General features: G+C 37.1%; 1 protein-coding gene across 3 annotated transcripts in view; it reads left to right on the top strand.

The window, feature by feature from the left end:
• NEDD1 (NEDD1 gamma-tubulin ring complex targeting factor) overlaps positions 1-21,249 on the top strand; it is a 296,141-nt gene that overhangs the window by 258,560 nt on the left and 16,332 nt on the right. For all 3 annotated transcript variants that reach the window (XM_055576697.1, XM_055576705.1, XM_055576687.1), the window contains 4 exons: positions 7,480-7,709; positions 12,173-12,374; positions 12,734-12,929; positions 15,995-16,123. In XM_055576697.1, coding sequence (XP_055432672.1) covers positions 7,480-7,709; positions 12,173-12,374; positions 12,734-12,929; positions 15,995-16,123 — 757 coding nt within the window. The remainder of the gene's footprint in view (positions 1-7,479; positions 7,710-12,172; positions 12,375-12,733; positions 12,930-15,994; positions 16,124-21,249) is intronic.

The following is a 21,249-nucleotide window of genomic DNA, read 5'->3' as shown; positions in this document are numbered from 1 at the left end:
ATAAGTTTAGATTTATAAATTCTGGGTTGACTTTCCAGTAACATAAATATTAGGTTAGATACTGCCATGTATTTAAGTTTTTACTGTATTTTACTAGAGAGTTTTGGTTATTGCTCTTGGCCTTATTCTCTGTAAAATATTTAAGTTTTAAAAATTGAGATATGTATGAGATACATACAATAAAGTACATATATCTTAAATATACAGCTTGATGTATTTTTATACATGCATACACCTGTGTAACTACATACTACCAAAATCAAGATACAGAACATTTCTGGCATACCATAGTTCTCCTTCTTAACCCTTTCCAGTGCCTACCTCATATTTCTTAAAAGAATTGTATGTGTCTGGTTTCTTCTGGTCTTCATTATGTTTGTTGCATGGAATAGTAGTTTATACTGCTTTGACTCCTGTGAAGTGTTCCATTATATGGATATACCACCATTTATCCATTCTACTATTGATGGATGTATGAGCTGTTTCTTATTTGTATCTATTGTGAGAAAGCTACTATGAATATTCTCATATGAGTCTTTTTGTGGATATGTTTTCATTCCTCTTGAGTAAATACTCAGGGGTGAAATTGCTGGGTCTTAGGGTAGGCATTAAGTTTTACTTCATTAAAAGTTGTCACAAAGTTTTTAAAGTGCTTGTGCCATTGTATATGTCTATAAGCAATGTATGTGAGATCCAGCTGTTCCACGTTTTTGTTCATATCAAGTATTGTCTTGCTTATTCACTTCAGCCACTTTAATGGTTGTATAATTGTAGCTCATGGTGGTTTTAATTTGCTTTTCTCTTTTGAATGAGTTGGGCACAATTTTTGTATACTTCCTTTTGTGAAGTGACTATTCACGTCTGTTCCTTTTCGTTTGGGGTTGTGTTTTTAGGATTGATTTATAGTTTATTCTGTTTTCCAGATGGAGTCATCCTTTGGATATACATTTTGCACATGTCTTCTGTTTTAGCCTATGACTTTCCTTTTCACTCTCTTAATGCCTTTAAAAAATGAACAGAAGTTCTTACGTTTATGTCTATTGTGCTCCATTTCAAAGTAGTTTTTGTATGTGGTGTGAGATGGGATTCATCTTTCCATACAGGTATATGCTTATACCAGCATTATTTATTGCAAAGACCATTCGACTGCCACTGGGGTAAGTGTAGGTGATGAGAGGGTTTGGAGAACATTCCAGGTAGAGGTTATCACCTTTATAGAATTCTTACCACTATTATTGTGTTTCAAGTACAGTAATTGTCACTTTATATATATTTTCTCACTTATTTTTTGCTGCTCACTTCTGAGGTATAGGTTATTCTCATTTTAAAAATGAGAAAACTCAGATTCCAGGACTTTGAGATCACAAGATTCTTAATTGACTGACTTGAAGGTCAACTCTTGAAGAGTGGTAGCAGTGTTTCCTTTTGAATCTCTCTCTGGCTCAGGGGCAGCTTAATGTGTAAGTATTTGAGAATCCAAAGCTTCAGGAAACTTTGCAGCATTCTCTTGTCACTTTGTGCAGAAGTCCCAAATTTTATTATCTCTTCTTCACATAAAAGAAATATATTTTAAAATGCTAGGTGGCCGGTTGCTGTATTGTTGATTTTCAAAGGATTTTCATTGATTACTTTGCATGGCAGACCTGAATTTATCTTCTAGTTTAGGAAGACAGTAATGCTGAAAGCTTATCTCTTGTGCAGTCAGATAGGTTGCAGTCAGATGAACTGCAACCTATATTTTCATGTTCCCGCTGCCTCCTGCTTGGGCATTTGGCCTCTCTGTGAGCTTTTTTGGGTACAGCTTTATGTTGTAAATCCCACGTTTATTTGGAGGGCTAGCTGTGTGAGCCTGGGCAAGTGACTTAACTCTCAAGCCTCCTTTTCCTTAACTGTCAAGTGAGAATGAAAATATACTTTCAAAAAGGTTTTTGTTTTGTTGTTTTTAGGGCTAAATGAGATGCTAATATAGTTTGTAATATGTGATAAGAGGTCAGGTAACTTTTGATAAATAATCATATTAATTTATTAAAATAGCTTTTGTGGTTAACTTCTACAAACTACTTTGCGTCTTTAGGTTTAATGCATTCCCTCCAGATTAACCAGTTGTAACTTGACCTTAGAAATCATAATTTATGTTTTAGAGCAATGTAGAGTAAGGAGAGCATTAAGAAGGTGAAGAAATCAAACTGGAGCATGTGGTTTTTTTCTCTTTTCCTGGAACAAATGTTTCTATATTTTTTGTGTACTATATTATTTCATTTTTCTCTACAGCATTAAAGCAGAGTGTATGGGCTCTCTGTAAATACCAGTTGGTCTCTAGGTATGTAAGTATGCAGTCTATTTTCTTAGTGAAGAAAGTTGAAGTTATGATTCTGCATATTTACATTTCCATTTTGCAAGCAGCATAATTGAAATCTATGGAGTTTTAAAAATTGATTCCTCAAAATTCATTTAAGATTTCAAGTATATTAAATACTCATTTTAGACATTCAAATAATGTTCATAAAAATTTCAACTCTAAAAATTGACATAATCCAATTCCAGTATACTGTCATCCAGCCAAGTTCCTATGCTGATCAGTTTTACTATAGGGTTTGGGTTATTGAGAAAAATAGTAGGTAGGGCACATCTAATGATTAAATTTAAAATTTCTAATTTTGTTTCTATGAGCAATCAAGAATTTGAAATCTTTAAAAATCATCAAATTGCTTTCTTAGCAAAAGTGACAAAACCACGGAGTCTCACTGAATCTTTATACTGAATTTCATATTAGAAATGAGATTGCCTGAATATATTTAGAATCTTACTTTGAAGTGTCTGAGCTGAATTGAAGCTATTAGTTTTCTGTGGATCGCAGTGTCTATCTGCAGGGGCAAAAAGCCTTACTGCTTCTGTAGAGCTGCCAGGGCTGACGCGCTCCTTAGATTATAATTGCAAGTCACTATTTGGCAAGCTCAGCAGCTTAGGCTCACCAATAAGTTAACCTGTGTTGCCTTTCTCAGACTGCAGTCTTTTTGAAAGCAGTTAAAATGTGGATATTTTATTGATTCCTTAGATTTAAAAGTGATCTTTAAATGTAATATCTGTGAGATTTTAAATATAACATTTTCAGTGTATGTTAAATAAGTCCATTTTCTTCAGTGAAATTTTTGACATTTTAGGTATAGATTCTGTAAATATTAATAAGCATTTGGAGTATAGAGATCTGGTAAATAATTATTAGTTACATTTTAAAAATAATTATTTTATCAAGAATGAGTTTAATTCCAATTTGGTTGACTTGGTTGACTGGTTTTGTTTATATCTGAACTTTGGCACTCAAGAAGTTTGACTTACTACAAAGCTTTGTATCTAGAGTAGTGGTTTCCTTTATGTTATATGGGGACATTGGTATACAGTTGTGTATTATGGTATAAAACATCCTTGATTATCTCAATATATTTCCTTAGTATTCGTCCACTTTTCTAGCCTTTATATTATGTTTTCGAGCAGTTTTGTGATTAACATGTTGGTGTAAAACAAACTTCCATATCTTTATATATTGCATCTTAAAGTATTATTTTGTCCTTTGGTTTTTCTCTTCTAAATTTTCTTTAATAGGAAGTGATTTGAAGAATGTTTTCTTGCAGTTTATCTGTATAGCTCTGTCTTCTTTCCATAAATTTATAATTGTTCCATTGGTTCAGTCTTCTGCTTTTTCTTATTAGTGTTCTATCCTAGGTATTCTCATATTGCTAGTGTTCACAATTATAATTTTTAGTGCCTATATAATGTTCCATTGTTCAAATGGCACAGTTTATTTAGATAATCCTATACTTTAGGTATTTTCCAAATTTTTATAATCACAGTGAATAGTATAATACTATTTCCATAAGTATATGTTTTCTGCTTTTGACTTTTTCTTTGAGATTAAAAATTCTCTTTCAATGTAACTCTGTAGCAGGCTTACATTTTCTTTCCTTGAGGAGTTAAACTGCGTTATTCTTATCATTTTTGGTTTCAAGTGTCTGATCATAATTTAAGTATTTTTTTCCTTATAAGTTACTTGTTCCTTTTCCTATATGTGCAGAGGATTTTTTTTTCCTTTAAAATCCAGTAATTCTACTAGATTATGTCCTGGTGTTGGTTATTCTGTATTGCTGTTTTTAGGTACATGGTATGATCAGTTAATATGTAATTTCAAATCTTTTTTTCTTTCAGGGAGTTTTCTTGAATTCAGTTTTTAGTATTTGATATTTTCTTTATCTTTGTTTTTTCTTTGTTGAATCTTCTTCAGTGATTTGCTACTTTCATATCATTTTTAACTTTTTTCTTTATTTTTGATTTTTAAAAATTCTTTCCTTTTGACCTATCTTTAAGGTATTATTTGTTATATTTCTTCATTCTGTATTCCTTATACATTTAATGAAAGCTATGTAATGTAGCCTTCTTTTCTTTTTTTTTTAGACTTCATCTTTAGGATTAAAGGATTAAAATTTACAATTCTTTTCCAAGTTCTGACATCTCATTTTTGAGTTTTCTAATTCTGACTTAACGTTGTTTTTTTTTAATGTCTTGTATCATTTTCCTGTCTTTTTGGGCATCTGTTGAGAATGTCTTCTTTCTTGTTCTCTTTGTTCTCATAATAACTTTGTCTGGGGTTCATCTGTGAAGTCCGTTTCCCTCAACTCTGCAACAGAGGAGTTTAGAGGGTAACTCTTCTGAGATTGCTTGGTTTTGTTCTGCTCCCGGACTTGTATGTGAATTTTCACTTTGCTTCAACTGTCCTGACTCCAACCTGTTCAGGTTTGTTTCCACTGCTAGTAGTGTCTCCTCAGTATGGAGCCCTGACCTGGGAAGGAGGTGCCTTGGCTGGACAGTTTTGGGGGTGTTCTAGCCCTTCAGACCTTTCTGCAAACTTCTTGGACAGAACTAATGCTGATTCTGTGGGTATTCCTGGTTTAGCTGATATTGTCAGATTGGCCACCACACTTTCCCATGGATACATTTTAGCTATGTGGGGCTTTTCCTGTTCTCAAATCTTTCTCAGTCCCTCTAATTTCCCTCTGCTTCCTCCTGCACAGATACTAATACTATGAAGGACTATGGCTGTTAAATGTTGGATCTGCTAGGATATTTTGGGGCTCATGGGGATACCTGAAACGGTCTAGTTTTACTGTAAATGTTGTTCATGGGGTTTTAGTTTTGCTATCTGGCTTGCTATCTGTAACACATACACACTCACACATTATACTTACTGTCTGTGCTGGGATTCCCAAGACCAGGTTTGATGACTCACTGGGAGGACTCACAGGACTCAGTGTAGAGACGTGGTGTTCATGGCTATGATTTATTACAGTGGAAGGATACAAAGCACATCAGCAAAGGGAAAAAGGTGCATAGGGTGAAGTCCCAAGGAAACCAGGCATGAGCTTCCAAGGGTCTTCTCTCAGTGGAGTAGATGTATTTAATTTTCCAGGATCAAATTGTGACAGCATGTATGGAATATGGTTTACCAGGGAAGCTTGTTAGAGACTGATTGGCCAGGGACTTTGTTGGAGGCTGCTTATCTTGACATCATCTGCCTAGCATGTACTGAATTTCCAAATTCTAATAAGGATAGCAGGTGTTCATCCATGGTTCAGTCCTAAACCATATCTTTTGCACAAACAGTTTGGGCACAGTGAGCCACTGTCTTCAGTTAGGGTGGTGGGAACCCCCAAAAAATCCAAGTTTGAAGACTCCAGCCAAGGGCCCATCTTGAAAGCAGGACTTTATAAGGATAAGCAGTCTTAGGCCTGCTTGTGCACACATACACAACAAATGGAGGGACTTAGGGAGATTGAAAAACTCTGCCACGGTCGTAACCTCTATCTTCTCAGAGTCCTCCAGTTACAAGGACTTTAGGCAAGACAGAATTACATTCAGATTTCCGGCTTTGAAGAAGTTATTGCTGCAGTGGTATGCAGGGTAGATAGCAAGACACTGAGAATGGAAATAGGCAGTAGCTCAGGTGACAGATGATTGGTGCTTGAAAGAAGACGAGTGAAGAAGAGGGAGGAATGGAGTTGAAGGGATACTGTATATATTAATATTTATGAGAATGTGTATGTGTATAAAAGGCTTCCCCGGTGGCTCAGTGGGAAAGAATCCTTCTGCTAATATAGGAGACATGGGTTCGATCCCTGATCCAGGAAGATCCCCTGGAGAAGGAAATGGCAACCGACTCCAGTATTCTTGCCTGGAAAATTCCATGGACAGAGAAGCCTGGTGGGCTACAGTCCATGTGGTTGCAGAGAGACAGTTATCTTACCTTAGGTGTCAGGTTGCAAATACTTGGTTTCCTTAGACAGAATTTGTGTTATGTTATTCTTACATATTTTTTATTGTTGTTGAGGGCTAATACTTACTATTTTGAAACATCTTAAAGTAGAATATGAGTTTTTAATATGTAAAAGCTAGTGGAATCTAAATTTCAAATTTTAAGTCTTTTTGAAGTGTGTTAGATTAGGTAGAACAAACAAAAAGCCTTCAGGTTTGACTTTTGTTCTGTGGCAGTTTTATCTGGGACCTGTATGTGTAGCTGATAACTGCCAACTGTGATTCATTCAGTGATTCGTTGCTTTCCCTGAGACTATAAATAAAAGTGTCTTGTGGCTAGTTTCCCAATCTTTGGATTCTGCTTAATATTGATTTCTATACTTTTATTTTGCTTAAATGTAAAAAATCAGGTAATTGTGAAATACTTAATTCTCAACACAATAAATGATAGTATCAGCGAAGTCAGAAAGTAACATTTTAGTAAAAGTAGATAAATTCATCCACTTTCAGTCTCAGAAGACCTGCTTACTCAAACTGGATCTTTGTTTATTCTTGTCCAGCAGAAACTGAAAAAAGTCTCCACTGCCTCCAGAGATGAGTGTTTTAGAGAAAGGCTAGCGTTGCCCTCAGGCCAATGCTTTTGAAAGAATGGTAGGCCATCCCCAGTCTAGAATGTTGCCAATACCCCCTTTATTTTGAGTTAATTTTTTATTGTGTTTCCACTGTAGAACTGCCAGCACATCAGATTCAAAGAAATATATTCAAATATAAAAAATATATATTGAAAACAAATGCAGACTATTTTACTTATTCTCTACCAGTGTTCCCTTATGTTTATTCATGATCTGTCTGTGACTGGGTCTTTTATTTAGGTGGAATGTTGTAATCCTGATGAATTAATATAGTTTACCTCAGTATATTGTATTTTTCTTCTGTAAAAGAGGTGATTGAAGTAACTCTACTCTGACATAATAAAATCATGAGTACTGTTCAATTACTAGAATTAGGATCTTATAGCCCACTGAATGATGTTATGGTTGTCCTGATCATGACACCTGTTATGCCATAAACCAGGGAAGTTCTGAATCCCTTGTGAATAAAATGGCCATTATTTATACCTCATATAAAATGTTCTTACATATGCTTACAATTACATAAAATTTATTTTTATTTTCCCAGTCTATTCGGCACTTGAAGTACTCCTTATTTAAGAAATCACTCCTGGGCAGTGTTTCAGATAATGGAATAGTAACTCTCTGGGATGTGAATAGTCAGAGTCCATACCATAACTTTGACAGTACACATAAAGCTCCAGCTTCAGGCATCTGTTTTTCTCCTGTCAATGAACTGCTGTTTGTAACTGTGGGCTTGGATAAAAGAATCATTCTCTATGACACTTCAAGTAAGAAGTAAGTATAACATGCTCATTTCTTAATTTAGTAACAAATAATTATTTCACTAGTAGCCTTATTTGTGATTTGCATAGACCTCTGATGAATGTTAAAAGATCTAGAGATTGTATATTTGTTGACTAACAAAGTAAAATTTTCTCTTCTTCCCATGTGCAGAAAAAACTTGATGAGTCTTTAGAGTACTTCTGGGTGATGAATGTTGAGAGGTAGCATGTTGATGATTTCACATCTTTATTTTAACATGCATGCCATGTTATTCTCTTCAGAATACAACTAAATTTGTATATTTTTAAAGCAACATGATTAATTTGCTTTAAAATTACTTCAGTGTCTAGAGCAGGGTTTGTAAGCCTTCAGATTTTGGGCTGGATGAGTCTTGGTTGTGGGGAGTTGTCTTGAGCATTGTGGGATATTCAGCACCTTCCCTGGCCCCTACTTACTATTAGATTGGTGCAAAAGTAATTGTGGTTTTACACTTGAAATTTGCCATTTGATATTGAAATACATTCCTAAATAAATGTGGTTATGTTATTGTTGTTCAGTCATTCAGTTGTGTCCAACTCTTTGCGACCCCATGGACTGCGGCATGCCAGTCTTCACTATCCTTCACAATCTCCTGGAGTTTGCCCAAACTCATGTCCATTGAGTCTGTGATGCCATCCAACCATCTCATCCTCTGTTGTCCCCTTTTCCTTCTGCCCTCAATCTTTCCCAGCATCAGGGTCTTTTCTAATAAGTCAGCTCTTTGCATCAGGTGGCCAGAGTTTTGGAGCTTATGTTATAGATCATTTTAATGCACATTTACCACTTTTTTTGTTTGTTTGTTTGTTTGCTAAAGCCTTTGACTGTGTGGATCACAATAAACTGGACAATTCTGAAAGGGATGGGAATACCAGACCACCTGACCTGCCTCTTGAGAAATCTGTATGCAGGTCAGGAAGCAACAGTTAGAACTGGACATGGAACAACTGGTTCCAAATAAGAAAAGGAGTACGTCAAGGCTGTATATTGTCACCCTGCTTATGTAATTTATATGCAGAGTACATCATGAGAAACCCTGGGCTAGAGGAAACACAAGCTGGAATCAAGATTGCTGGGAGGAATATCAATAACCTCAGATATGCAGATGACGCCACCCTTATGTCAGAAAGTGAAGAAGAACTAAAGAGCCTCTTGATGGAAGTGAAAGAGGAGAGTGAAAAAGTTGGCTTAAAGCTCAACATTCAGAAAACGAAGATCATGGCATCCAGTCCCATCACTTCATGGCAAATAGATGGGAAAACAGTGGCTGACTTTATTTTTCTGGGCTCCAAAATCACTGCAGATGGTGATTGCAGCCATGAAATTAAAAGACACTTACTCCTTGGAAGGAAAGTTATGACCAACCTAGGTAGTATATTAAAAAGCAGAGATGTTACTTTGCCAACAAAGGTCCATCTAGTTAAGGCTATGGTTTTTCCAGTGGTCATGTATGGATGTGCGAGTTGGACTATAAAGAAAGCTGAGTGCAGAAGAATTGATGCTTTTGAACTGTGGTGTTCGAGAAGACTCTTGAGAGTCCCTTGGACCACAAGGAGATCCAACCAGTCCATTCTAAAGGAGATCAGTCCTGGGTGTTCATTGGAAGGACTGATGTTGAAGCTGAAACTCCAATACTTTGGCCACCTGATGTGAAGAGTTGACTCATTTGAAAAGACCCTGATGCTGGGAAAGATTGAGGGCTGGAGGAGAAGGGGATGACAGAGGATGAGATGGTTGGATGGCATCACTGACTCGATGGACGTGGGCTTGGGTGGACCCCGGGAGTTGGTGATGGACAGGGAGGCCTGGCGTGCTGTGGTTCATGGGGTCGCAAAAAGTTGGACACGACTGAGCGACTGAACTGAGATGAACTGACTACTTGCTGTTTTTTAAAAAATATTTATTTTTATTTATTTATTTGACTTTGCCAGGTCTTAATTGTAGCATGTGAGATCTAGTTCCCTGACCAGGGATCAAAACCCTGCCCCCTGCATTGGGAGCATGGTGTCTTGGCCACTGTGCCACCAGGGAAGTCCCTGCTGTTTATTTTATATTTATTTTAGACTATGGAAATGATGTTGGGCTTCCTTGGTGGTTCAGGTGGTAAAGAATCTACCTGCAGTGCAGGAGACCTGGGTTTGATCCCTGGGTTGAGAAGGTCTCCTGGAAAAGGGGATGGCTACTCACTTCAGTATTTTTGCCTGGAGAATTCCATGGACAGAGGAGCCTGGTGGACTACAGTCCGTAGGGTTACAAAGAGTTGGACTTGACTGAGTGACTAACACTTTTACACTTTACATGGAAATGATGTTAGACAAAAAGCAAATTTGAGTGATTTTCTTATTCGAGTTTAAAATGGGTCAGAAAGCATCAGAGACAACTCACAGCATCAGCAATGCATTTGGCTCAGGAACTGCTAACAAATATACAGTGCAGTGGTGGTTCAAGAAGTTTTGCAAAGGAGACGAGAGCCTTGAAGACTGAGGAGTGTAGTGGCCAGCCATCAGAAGTTGACAATGACCAATTGAGAGCGTCATTGAAGCTGATCCTCTTACAACTACCTGAGAGTTGCCAAAGAATTCAGTGTTGACTAGTCTATGATTGCTCGCCATTTGAAGCAAATTGAAAAGGTGAAAAAGCTTGGTAAGTGGGTGCCTCTTGAGCTGACCGAAAATTAAAAAAATCATTTTGAAGTGTCATCTTCTTTTACTGTATGCAACAGCAACAAACCGTTTCTTGTTTGGATAGTGATGTGCAGTGAAAAGTGGATTTTGTACAACAACCAGTGATGACCAGCTCAGTGATTGGACCAAGAGGAAGCTCCAAAGCATTTCCCAAAGCCAAACTTGCACCAAAAAAGGTCATGGTCACTATTTGGTGGTCCAAATCCACTACAGCTTTCTGTATCCTAGTGAAACCATTACATCTGAGAAGTATGCTCAGTAAATTGATGAGATGCACCAAAAATTGCAATGCCTGCAGCCGGCATTGGTCAACAGAATGGGCCCAGTTCTCCATGGCAACACCCCACCATACATCACACAACCAACACTTCACAAGTTGAATGAATCGGGCGACAAAGTTTTGCCTCATCCACCGTATTCTCCTGACCTCTCGCCTACTGACTACCACTTCTTCAATCATCTTGACAACTTTTTGCAGGGAAAACGCTTCTACAACCAGCAGGATGCAAAAATTGCTTTCCTGGAGTTCGTTGAACCCTGAAGCATGGATTTTTATGCCCCAGGGATAAAGTTACTTGTTGTTGGCAAAAATGTGTTGATTTTAATGGTTCCTATTTTAATTTTAAAAAAAGATGTGTTTGAGCCTAGTTATGATGATTTAAAAATCACAGTCTGAAACCACAGTTAGGTTGGCACCCACCTAATAGATGTTAATAGTCCTCCTCAAATTAGCAAAATTACCCTCAGTTGAGAACCCCTAAGGGTATGTGATTCTCTGAGAAGCAAGGGCTGTTATGCCTTCTTGTCCTTCTTACAGTTATAAGTGTGCTTGGTTAGCTTAAAAAAACAAACAAAAAAAAGCTTCAGGAGTGCTGGAGGTATATTCAAGACACCTACCAGTATCATGTGAAGAGAACTAGAAATGATGTAATAATACTACTAGGGAAGGACCTACTGTAAGCCCCCTTTTAAAGTTTACTGTTACTTATTTCACTCTTCTTTTTATTTTTTTTCCCCTTATTCTTTGTTATTCTTTTATTTTGAGCTGATTTACTGAGAACCCTAATAGTAAGCCATTCCTCTCATATACCAGACACCGTAGCCAGGAGCTCAGCTTAGCTTCCAGCAGAGTTAAGCCTCATGAGTTCTAGCTTTTGGGTTAAGAGATGCAGAACTAAGAGCAAAGTGGCAGCTGCTTCCTTGTCAAAGGTCACAGTCCTCTTGAGGCCTAAGCAGGTCCCTAAATGGAAAGGAGATACTTAGAGCCTCCTTAACCCTGAGGTTGTGTGTGTATGTGGGTTATTCGCTCAGTCATGTCCGACTCTGTGTGACACCAACAACTTATAGCCCACCAGGCTCCTCTGTCCATGGAATTCTCCAGGCAAGAATACTGGAGTGGGTTGCCATTCCCTTCTCCAGAACCCTGAGGCAATAGAGACCTTACCCGTGAAGTCATATTCACTGCCAAAACAATAATTACTCAAGAAATAGGTCCTGTTTCTACAAAGTACAGAATGTATCTGTTAGAAGTGAATAGAAAAATAGGATGGAGTGCTTAGCAGTTCCTTATATTAGAAGTGTCTCTAGGTCTAATTCTAAACTTCTGCTTTAGGCAGGTATTTGAGATGGATATTCTAAGTAAATAACTTTGCTGAATTCCAAGTAACTTTGGTTTTTGTTTACAGTTATTTATGTTGTATAGGCTTATATGCACACATCCACATATCTATATATACTTTGCTGTCCTTTCCAAAGGCTCGTGAAAACTTTAGTGGCTGATGCTCCCTTGACTGCGGTGGATTTCATGCCTGATGGAGCCACTTTGGCTATTGGATCCTCCCGTGGGAAAATATATCAATATGATTTAAGGATGCTGAAATCACCAATTAAAACCATCAGTGCACATAAGACATCTGTGCAATGTATAGCATTTCAGTACTCCACTGTTCTTTCTAAGGTAAGATAGTTTCAGCATTTTTTGATTGTACTAAATAAATCTAGATCAGAGTATAGAGGTCATACTTTTGCTTCAGAATCATTCATATCAAAACATTTTTAATAATTTTAGTATAAATCCTTTTGATACTTAGTTTTACAACTTTTATTCATTTATTTTTTTGTACTTTTCACAATTCTCTCTCTTTAAAACTATAAAAGGCTTTTATGGTTCAGAGGGACACTCTCACATCCATCAGTGAGCTTAAGATTTCTAAGGGAAAAAAATATTTTTTAAATGAATAGGGAATTTATAAAATATTAATGTATAGTATGGAGCATTAGAAACCTGAGCTTTTTACATATTCCATTACATTTCAGTCAGGTTTGAATAAGGGCTGTTCAAATAAGCCCACAGCTGTGAACAAACGCACTGCTAATGTGAGCGCTGGCGGAGGAGGAGCCCAGAATCCTGGAGTGGTCAGAGACTCAGCCACCACATCCATCGCCACAGTTCCGCCACAGCCCACGGCAGCCGCTGTGGGGAAGGGAGCAGTTGCTCCTCAGGACAAAGCAGGTAACTGTTACTTATATATAGTATTTGGAGTTCCCATCCTGTTTCCTCCCCAAATGAATGTCATTATCACTTTTCTCAAGAACCTAGAATTTCAATTCACTTGAGGACTTGGGTAAAATTATTAGTAGATAATGAAAATTGAAAAAGTGATAAGTTCCACTTTAGCTCTAACTTTTTAAAAAAATTAATGAAAGATTCTTCACTTATTCTGTTTAGCTGAACTTCTGTTTTAAGAAATATTATCTTAAAAGTAGAATAATGCCCAATCAGAAGTACTGCTATGGACTAGATGACTTTTCATTGCATCTTTAGCTGAATCAATAGAGAATATGAAACTTTGATGGTTTCATTATGATTTGATCTCTTAGTTTAAAAAAAAAAGCTATTAATGGCTCTTTTACTTCATATTTCAAAATGGAAAGTAAATCAGGTGGTGAAATGAATATATTTAAGTGCTGAATAGTGCCTGGCACATATTAAGCAGTAAATTTGTCATTTGTTAAATAAAAGGGAATGAAAATGTTGTAATTTTTAAATAATTTCTATTCTGGTAATCTTATCAGTTCTTAAATAAGAGTTCATTTAGACTTTGTAAAGGTATAATGTGGTGATAAGCTTCCCCATACTTCTTGTAGAAAATACTCTTCACCTACATTAAATAATTCCCTAAATTCCTGAAAACCTTTTTGTTTTTATTTTAAGAAATTATGCTGTACTGTCAACTTTCAACATATTTTTTAAAATCTGCATGATATACCAGTATGTCGCCAAAGTACTCTTATCAGAATTGAAAGTACTCATGTCTTTTTTGATTTTCAGGATAAGTACTTAACTTGAACACAAATACTTGTTGGTGCTTTTTCAGTTTACTATAAAAAAATTTACTATTTCCAAGTATAAGCAAAACTTTAATTTGTTAGTCTTAATAGTGTGGAATAGTTTTTTTAAACAAATAGTAAGTATATTCACTATAAATTATCTGTGAATATCTGTATCATCCTTACATAAAAATCATTATAAATTATATAAAAATAATAGGTTTCTTATTTAAGAACTTGCAGGAATGAATACTATTGCTGTCTCTTTAAAAGAATAAATGTTGCATTAACTATATTATGAGAACTGGCATTTTCCAAAATTACTATTTTATTCATAATTTTAAAAAATTAAACAAAATAAAGATTCTGTCATTTATTGTAAGCTTGCTGAAGTCTCAGTGTCTTTCATTTAATTTTTAATAAGGTTATATGTAACAATGGCAACACTAATTAGATGTTCTAGACTTAGGTCTACAGGGCCATTATTTAATGATAATTCTTGGCTGATTAGCAGTTTCTGGCAAAATGAATGCTTACTGTGTACTCCCAAAGAGTTAGAACTTTGTGTTTATTAATTTTATTTTAAAATAATCACAGACTTATAGAAAAGTTTGAATAACACTGCAAAGAACTCTTGGGCTCTGGTATGTCCTTTAGCAGATTCACCATTTTGTAAACTCTGCCACATTTGCTTCATCATCTTCCCTCTTTCAGCTCACACACCAGATATACGTTTTTCTCCCCCCTCTGAAGCATTGAGAATATATTAGGCTTTGGTCTTAGAACTGTCACCTTCCTACCTGGATGATGCTAGGCAGTTTTCTTTTTTTTGGGCAGTTTTCTTAACCACTTGTTGGAATCTCATTTTTCTCTTCCATAGATAATATTTAACATTTAGAGTTATTGTGAAAATTGGAGAAAATGTATCAAAAATGCCTGGTGGATGTAGGCACCCAATAAATTATAATGTTGTTAATATTGTCATTACAATCATTATTGTTACTATTACTTTAAGCATCATGTAAAATAAATTTAAAAATTGAAACAGTTCATATGGCTTTCTACTGAAGGCGTCCTAATTTAGTTATTGAAAACAACCTCTGCAGGCTTGTTGCTAGTGCTCTTTTTCTGCAGGAAACAGCCATTTAAGAAGTGAAAAATTAGACTTTCACACTATTTTCAAATGATACCAAGCTTCTGTTTCATAAAGTTCTAGAGGCTAGAGTTAGTCATTCAAACATGTTAAGGACCTAGAAAAAGGAGAGGAAATTTCCTGTGTATAACTGTTTGTACTCTTGGTATAAACACCCTTTCGTGATGGTGATAAAAATGTTTGGTCATATTTTAACTTTCTATGAGTTTACCATTAGTTAGGTTTATTTCATTAGCCAGGCTTGGACATTTTTTAATATTTTGAACAGAGCGAATCTTTGTTTTTATCCCAGGATTTTTCAGGTTTCATTTGGGACCAAGATGGCAAATAAAACACCTTTAAAAACAAAGGACAGAAATATGCTACCAATTCAAGTGCCAAGGTTTCATCAAAGTTCTTGATTCTCTAGAACTCAATCCTTGACCCAGAAATGAGCAAGAGGTTACTGAGCCTGCAGAATTCCTCTTAAAAGTCCCTGCCCTAAAGTCATCTTGAGAGAGAAAGCACACTTTCTGCGTGTCTCTATTATTAGTCTACTGCGCTGTTCTTTATGAGTTTGGTATTCTGGTTTCCTTCCTGTGTGGAAGCTGTCCTAAGATTAGTGAAGGCCTCTAAGGTCAGTAATGCTAAGAGCAATGTTAGGTTCCCACTGTTAGTGAAGAAAAAGATAAAGAAGGGAAAAGAAGAGATCATTCACTGTAAGTTGGGAAAGGGAACTAACATCATTTGAATACTGCTGTGTGTTTGGTGCTGTACTTTATGCCTTAGAGACATTTTTTAATCATTGTAGATGATCCTGAGTCAGTCACTAACAAAAATAACAAAATAAGCTGTGCTCAGTATACTTTGTATAAGAAAAATACATAAAATATTTAGAAAATTTCTATCAAAATAGATTTAAAAAGTGGTGTTATATAAATAAGTTAATTGCTTTTGAGGAGCCCTTCATTCCATGAAAATGATGGTTAACTGAGCTGTTGTTTAGTTTTAGTGTTACCAATGATATAGGTAAGACATTAGTTTTTAGTTCCTAGCTTCTCATGATAAACTTATTTCAATATAATAACTTATTTTTATATCCAATTTCTATTAAGGTCTGCCTCGAAGCATAAACACTGATACTTTATCAAAGGAAACGGAGAGTGGGAAAAATCAGGATTTCTCCAACTTTGATGATTCTGGAAAAAGTAGTTTAGGTGACATGTTCTCACCTGTCAGAGATGGTAAGTCTGTTCAGATCAGAGGATCATGTTCTCTTGCTCTGGGGGCCATAACGTTTTTATTCTGGCTAAAAGATGTGGATAATAGCTTCTGTCTCATGCTATTTATGACAGTTGCTGATTTTCTCAGTCCCTGAGGTGTTATCTTTCCCTTTGCCCTGAGATTTCAAATGCTATCTTTTTAAAATATATGCTAATAGTTTTCACATGGGAACCAAACAAATAGCTCTCAAGTTAGCCTTTTTAATTTCCACTGAAGTTTCTTGCAGGAAATTCTGCCTCCACAGACATTCTTTTACTTGCATTTATTTCTAAGAAAGTCTGCCCCAAATCCTGGATTTTTTGATAGGCAGAAAATATCTTCCTAACATAAAAAAATGTTTCTTTGATTATTAGGAACTGGTATTAAGGGTTTTCATGGAGAAATATGGCTGGGGGTTAGATTGCCTCATCTTTTACACTAAGTGTATGAAAGTATCCCCAACATACACACACACACACACACACACACACTCTCTCTCTCTTACTTACTCTCCAAGGCTAGTAGGTGTTCACACACACACATACACACTCACCCAATTACTCCCTCTCTCCTCTCCCCACATCACTAGTAGGCATTGCCATTAAAAAGAAATAAGCCTAAAAAATGAAACAAAAAAACCTTTGCCAGTTTTTAAGCAGGAACATTATGTATCATTGTTGTTTACTTTCTATGAACTAGGCACATGGTTTGGCTGTACTTTTTTTGGTGCTAATGTTCATACTGTTTTCTTTAATGGGATAGTCTCACTACCAACAGCAGTTTATCAACAGTATGGGGTAAATTTCTAGAGGATAATTTGGCAGAGGTAAATATTCATACTTTTAGTCCTGTTAATTCCATTTCTATAAATTTACCTTAGAAGATGTTCAGAGAAACCCTTAGAGATTTGTGTTTACTGTTTATTTATAATAATGAAAAACAGAAGTGAATCTAAATGTCAGCAGCATCAGTATGTTTAATTTATTATGTCCACTCATGATCTTGAAGAGGAACTAAAGCCTCTTGATGAAAGTAAAAGAGGAGAGTGAAAAAGTTGGCTTAAAGCTCAACATTCAGAAAACGAAGATCATGGCATCCGGTCCCATCACTTCATGGGAAATAGATGGGGAAACAGTGGAAACAGTGTCAGACTTTATTTTTCTGGGCTCCAAAATCACTGCAGATGGTGACTGCAGCCATGAAATTAAAAGACGCTTACTCCTTGGAAGGAAAGTTATGACCAACCTAGATAGCATATTCAAAAGCAGAGACATTACTTTGCCAACAAAGGTCCATCTAGTCAAGGCTGTGATTTTTCCAGTGGTCATGTATGGATGTGAGAGTTGGACTGTGAAGAAAGCTGAGCGCTGAAGAATTGATGCTTTTGAACTGTGGTGTTGGAGAAGACTCTTGAGAGTCCCTTGGACTGCAAGAAGATCCAACCAGTCCATTCTAAAGGAGATCAGTCCTGGGTGTTCTTCAGAAGGAATGATGCTAAAGCTGAAACTCCAGTACTTTGGCCACCTCACAAGAAGAGTTGACTCATTGGAAAAGACTGATGTTGAGAGGGATTGGGGGCAGGAGGAGAAGGGGACGACAGAGGATGAGATGGCTTGGCCTGATGGCATCACCAACTCGATGGACAGGAGTTTGGGTGAACTCCAGGAGTTGGTGATGGACAGGGAGGCCAGGCGTGCTGCAATTCATGGGGTCGCAAAGAGTCGGACACGACTGACAACTGAAATGAACTGAACTGAACTCATGATCTTGTAAAATTTAATTTTTTACTTTAAAATTGTCTTTCAAAATTTTTTTCAATTAATTTCATAAGTGGAAAGGATAAATATATATGTAATGGTACAGGATTATCGAGTGTCTTCTACCTTACCCTGGCTTGAAAATGACTCCTTAAATTGTCCAAATTCCTACTTCTATCTAATAAAAGAGGAAGGATTCCTTTCTTTCAGAATGAAGAGAGGTCATACTACATAGTTAAGGGTTCAGTTCAGTTCATTCGCTCAGTTGTGTCCAACTCTTTGCAACCCCATGAATCACAGCACGCCAGGCCTCACTGTCCATCACCAACTCCCAGAGTTCACTGAGACTCACGTCCATCGAGTCAGTGATGCCATCCAGCCATCTCACCCTCTGTTGTCCCCTTCTCCTCCTGCCCCCAATCCCTCCCAGCATCAGAGTCTTTTCCAATGAGTCAACTCTTCGCATCGGGTGGCCAAAATACTGGCGTTTCAGCTTTAGCATCAGTCCTTCCAAAGAAATCCCAGGGCTGATCTCCTTCAGAATGAACTGGTTGGATCTCCTTGCAGTCCAAGGGACTCTCAAGAGTCTTCTCCAACACCACAGTTCAAAAGCATCAATTCTTCAGCACTCAGCCTTCTTCACAGTCCAACTCTCAAATCCATACATGACCACTGGAAAAACCATAGCCTTGACTAGAGGGACCTTTGTTGGCAGAGTAATGTCTCTGCTTTTCAATATGATATCTAGGTTGGTCATAATTTTCCTTCAAAGGAGTAAGCGTCTTTTAATTTCATAGCTGCAGTCACCACCTGCAGTGATTTTGGAGCCCCCCCAAAAATAAAGTCTGACAATGTTTCCACTGTTTCCCTGTCTATTTCCCTTGAAGTGATGGGACAGGATGCCATGATCTTCGTTTTCTGAATGTTGAGCTTTAAGCCAATTTTTTCACTCTCCTCTTTCACCTTCATCAAGAGGCTTTTTAGTTCCTCTTCACTTTCTGCCATAAGGGTGGTGCCATCTGCATATCTGAGGTTATTGATATTTCTCCCAGCACTTTGTGTTTCTTCCAGCCCAGCGTTTCTCATAATGTACTCTGCATATAAGTTAAATAAGCAGGGTGACAATATACAGCCTTGACGTACTCCTTTTCCTATTTGGAACCAGTCTGTGGTTCCATGACCAGTTCTAACTCTTGCTTCCTGACCTGCATACAGGTTTTTCAAGAGGCAGGTCAGGCGGTCTGGTATTCCCATCTCTTTCAGAATTTTCCACAGTTTATTGTGATCCACACAGTCAAAGGCTTTGGCATAGTCAATAAAGCAGAAGTAGATGTTTTTCTGGAACTCTCTTGCTTTTTCAATGATCCAGCAGATGTTGGCAATTTGATCTCTGGTTCCTCTGCCTTTTCTAAAACCAGCTAGAACATCAGGAAGTTCACGGTTCACGTATTGCTGAAGCCTGGCTTGGAGAATTTTGAGCATTACTTACTAACATGTGAGATGAATGCAGTTGTGCGGTAGTTTGAGTGTTCTTTGGCATTGCCTTTCTTTGGGATTGGAATGAAAACTGACCTTTTCCAGTTGTGTGGCCACTGCTGAGTTTTCCAAATTTGCTGGCATATTGAGTGCAGCACTTTCACAGCATCATCTTTCAGGATTTGAAATAGCTCCACTGGAATTCCATCACCTCCACTAGCTTTGTTCGTACTGATGCTTTCTAAGGCCCATTTGACTTCACATTCCAGGATGTCTGGCTCTAGGTGAGTGATCATACCATTGTGATTATCTGGTTCGTCAAGATCCTTTTTGTACAGTTCTTCTGTGTGTTCTTGCCACCTCTTCTTAATATCTTCTGCTTCTGTTAGGTCCATACCATTTCTGTCCTTTATCGAGCCCATCTTTGCATGAAATGTTCCTTTGGTATCTCTGATTTTCTTGAAGAGATCTCTAGTCTTTCCCATTCTGTTGTTTTCCTCTATTTCTTTGCATTGATCGCTGAGGAAGGCTTTCTTATCTCTTCTTGCTATTCTTTGGAACTCTGCATTCAGATGCTTATATCTTTCCTTTTCTCCTTTGCTTTTCGCTTTTCTCCTTTTCATAGCTATTTGTAAGGGCTCCCCAGACAGCCATTTTGCTTTTTTGAATTTCTTTTCCATGGGGGTGGTCTTGATCCCTGTCTCCTGTACAATGTCACGGACCTCATTCCATAGTTCATCAGGCACTCTATCTATCAGATCTAGTCCCTTAAATCTATTTCTTACTTACACTGTATAATCATAAGGGATTTGATTTAGGTCATACCTGAATGGTCTAGTTGTTTTCCCTACTTTCTTCAATTTAAGTCTGAATTTCGTAATAAGGAGTTCATGATCTGAGCCACAGTCAGCTCCTGGTCTTGTTTTTGCTGACTGTGTAGAGCTTCTCCATCTTTGGCTGCAAAGAATATAATCAATCTGATTTCGGTGTTGACCATCTGGTGATGTCCATGTGTAGAGTCTTCTCTTGTGTTGTTGGAAGAGGGTGTTTGCTATGACCAGCGCATTTTCTTGGCAAAACTCTATTAGTCTTTGCCCTGCTTCATTCTGTATTCCATGGTCAAATTTGCCTGTTACTCCAGGTGTTTCTTGACTTTCTACTTTTGCATTCCAGTCCCCTATAATGAAAAGGACATCTTTTTTGGGTGTTAGTTCTAGAAGGTCTTGTAGGTCTTCATAGAACCATTCAACTTCAGCTTCTTCAGCGTTACTGGTTGGGGCATAGACTTGGATTACTGTGATATTGAATGGTCTGCCTTGGAAACAAACAGAGATAATTCTGTCATTTTTGAGATTGCACCCAAGTACTGCATTTCGGACTCTTTTGTTGACCATGATGGCTACTCCATTTCTTCTGAGGGATTCTTGCCCACAGTAGTAGATATAATGGTCATCTGAGTTAAATTTACACATGGAAAGATATGGGCAAAGCAGGTAGAAGTGGCTTGGGCTGGAGATCCGAAAGGGTTTGGAGTTTAGTTCCCAACTGGGAGCTTTGTTTATGAGAATTGCTGGAGTAATTTTTAATTTGAATTTCATTTTTTAATTAAAGGGGCTTTTTGGAAGTGTTTGAGTTATAAATAAAATCTTGTTTAATGGTGTTTGATGGTAAAGTACAGGATATAAACTCCTTTTGAATTGCTTTTGCTGTTTAAAGAAGATATGATTAGAATTTGAGCCATATGCCCTTCCATTTATTAGAGTTTGATATTAATAAGAAAAAATGTGGATACTAAATACAGTACTGATTTCACTGTCAAGAGGTTTGAATTTTAATCTCTATGAGTCAATACTACTTAGGTAAAAGGCTTAATC

Source organism: Bubalus kerabau, chromosome 1 (assembly GCF_029407905.1).
Source record: "Bubalus kerabau isolate K-KA32 ecotype Philippines breed swamp buffalo chromosome 1, PCC_UOA_SB_1v2, whole genome shotgun sequence".
Lineage (NCBI taxonomy): Eukaryota > Metazoa > Chordata > Mammalia > Artiodactyla > Bovidae > Bubalus > Bubalus kerabau.
The sequence above is the reverse complement of the archived record's forward strand: the minus strand, read 5'-3'. Positions and strand labels throughout refer to the sequence as shown.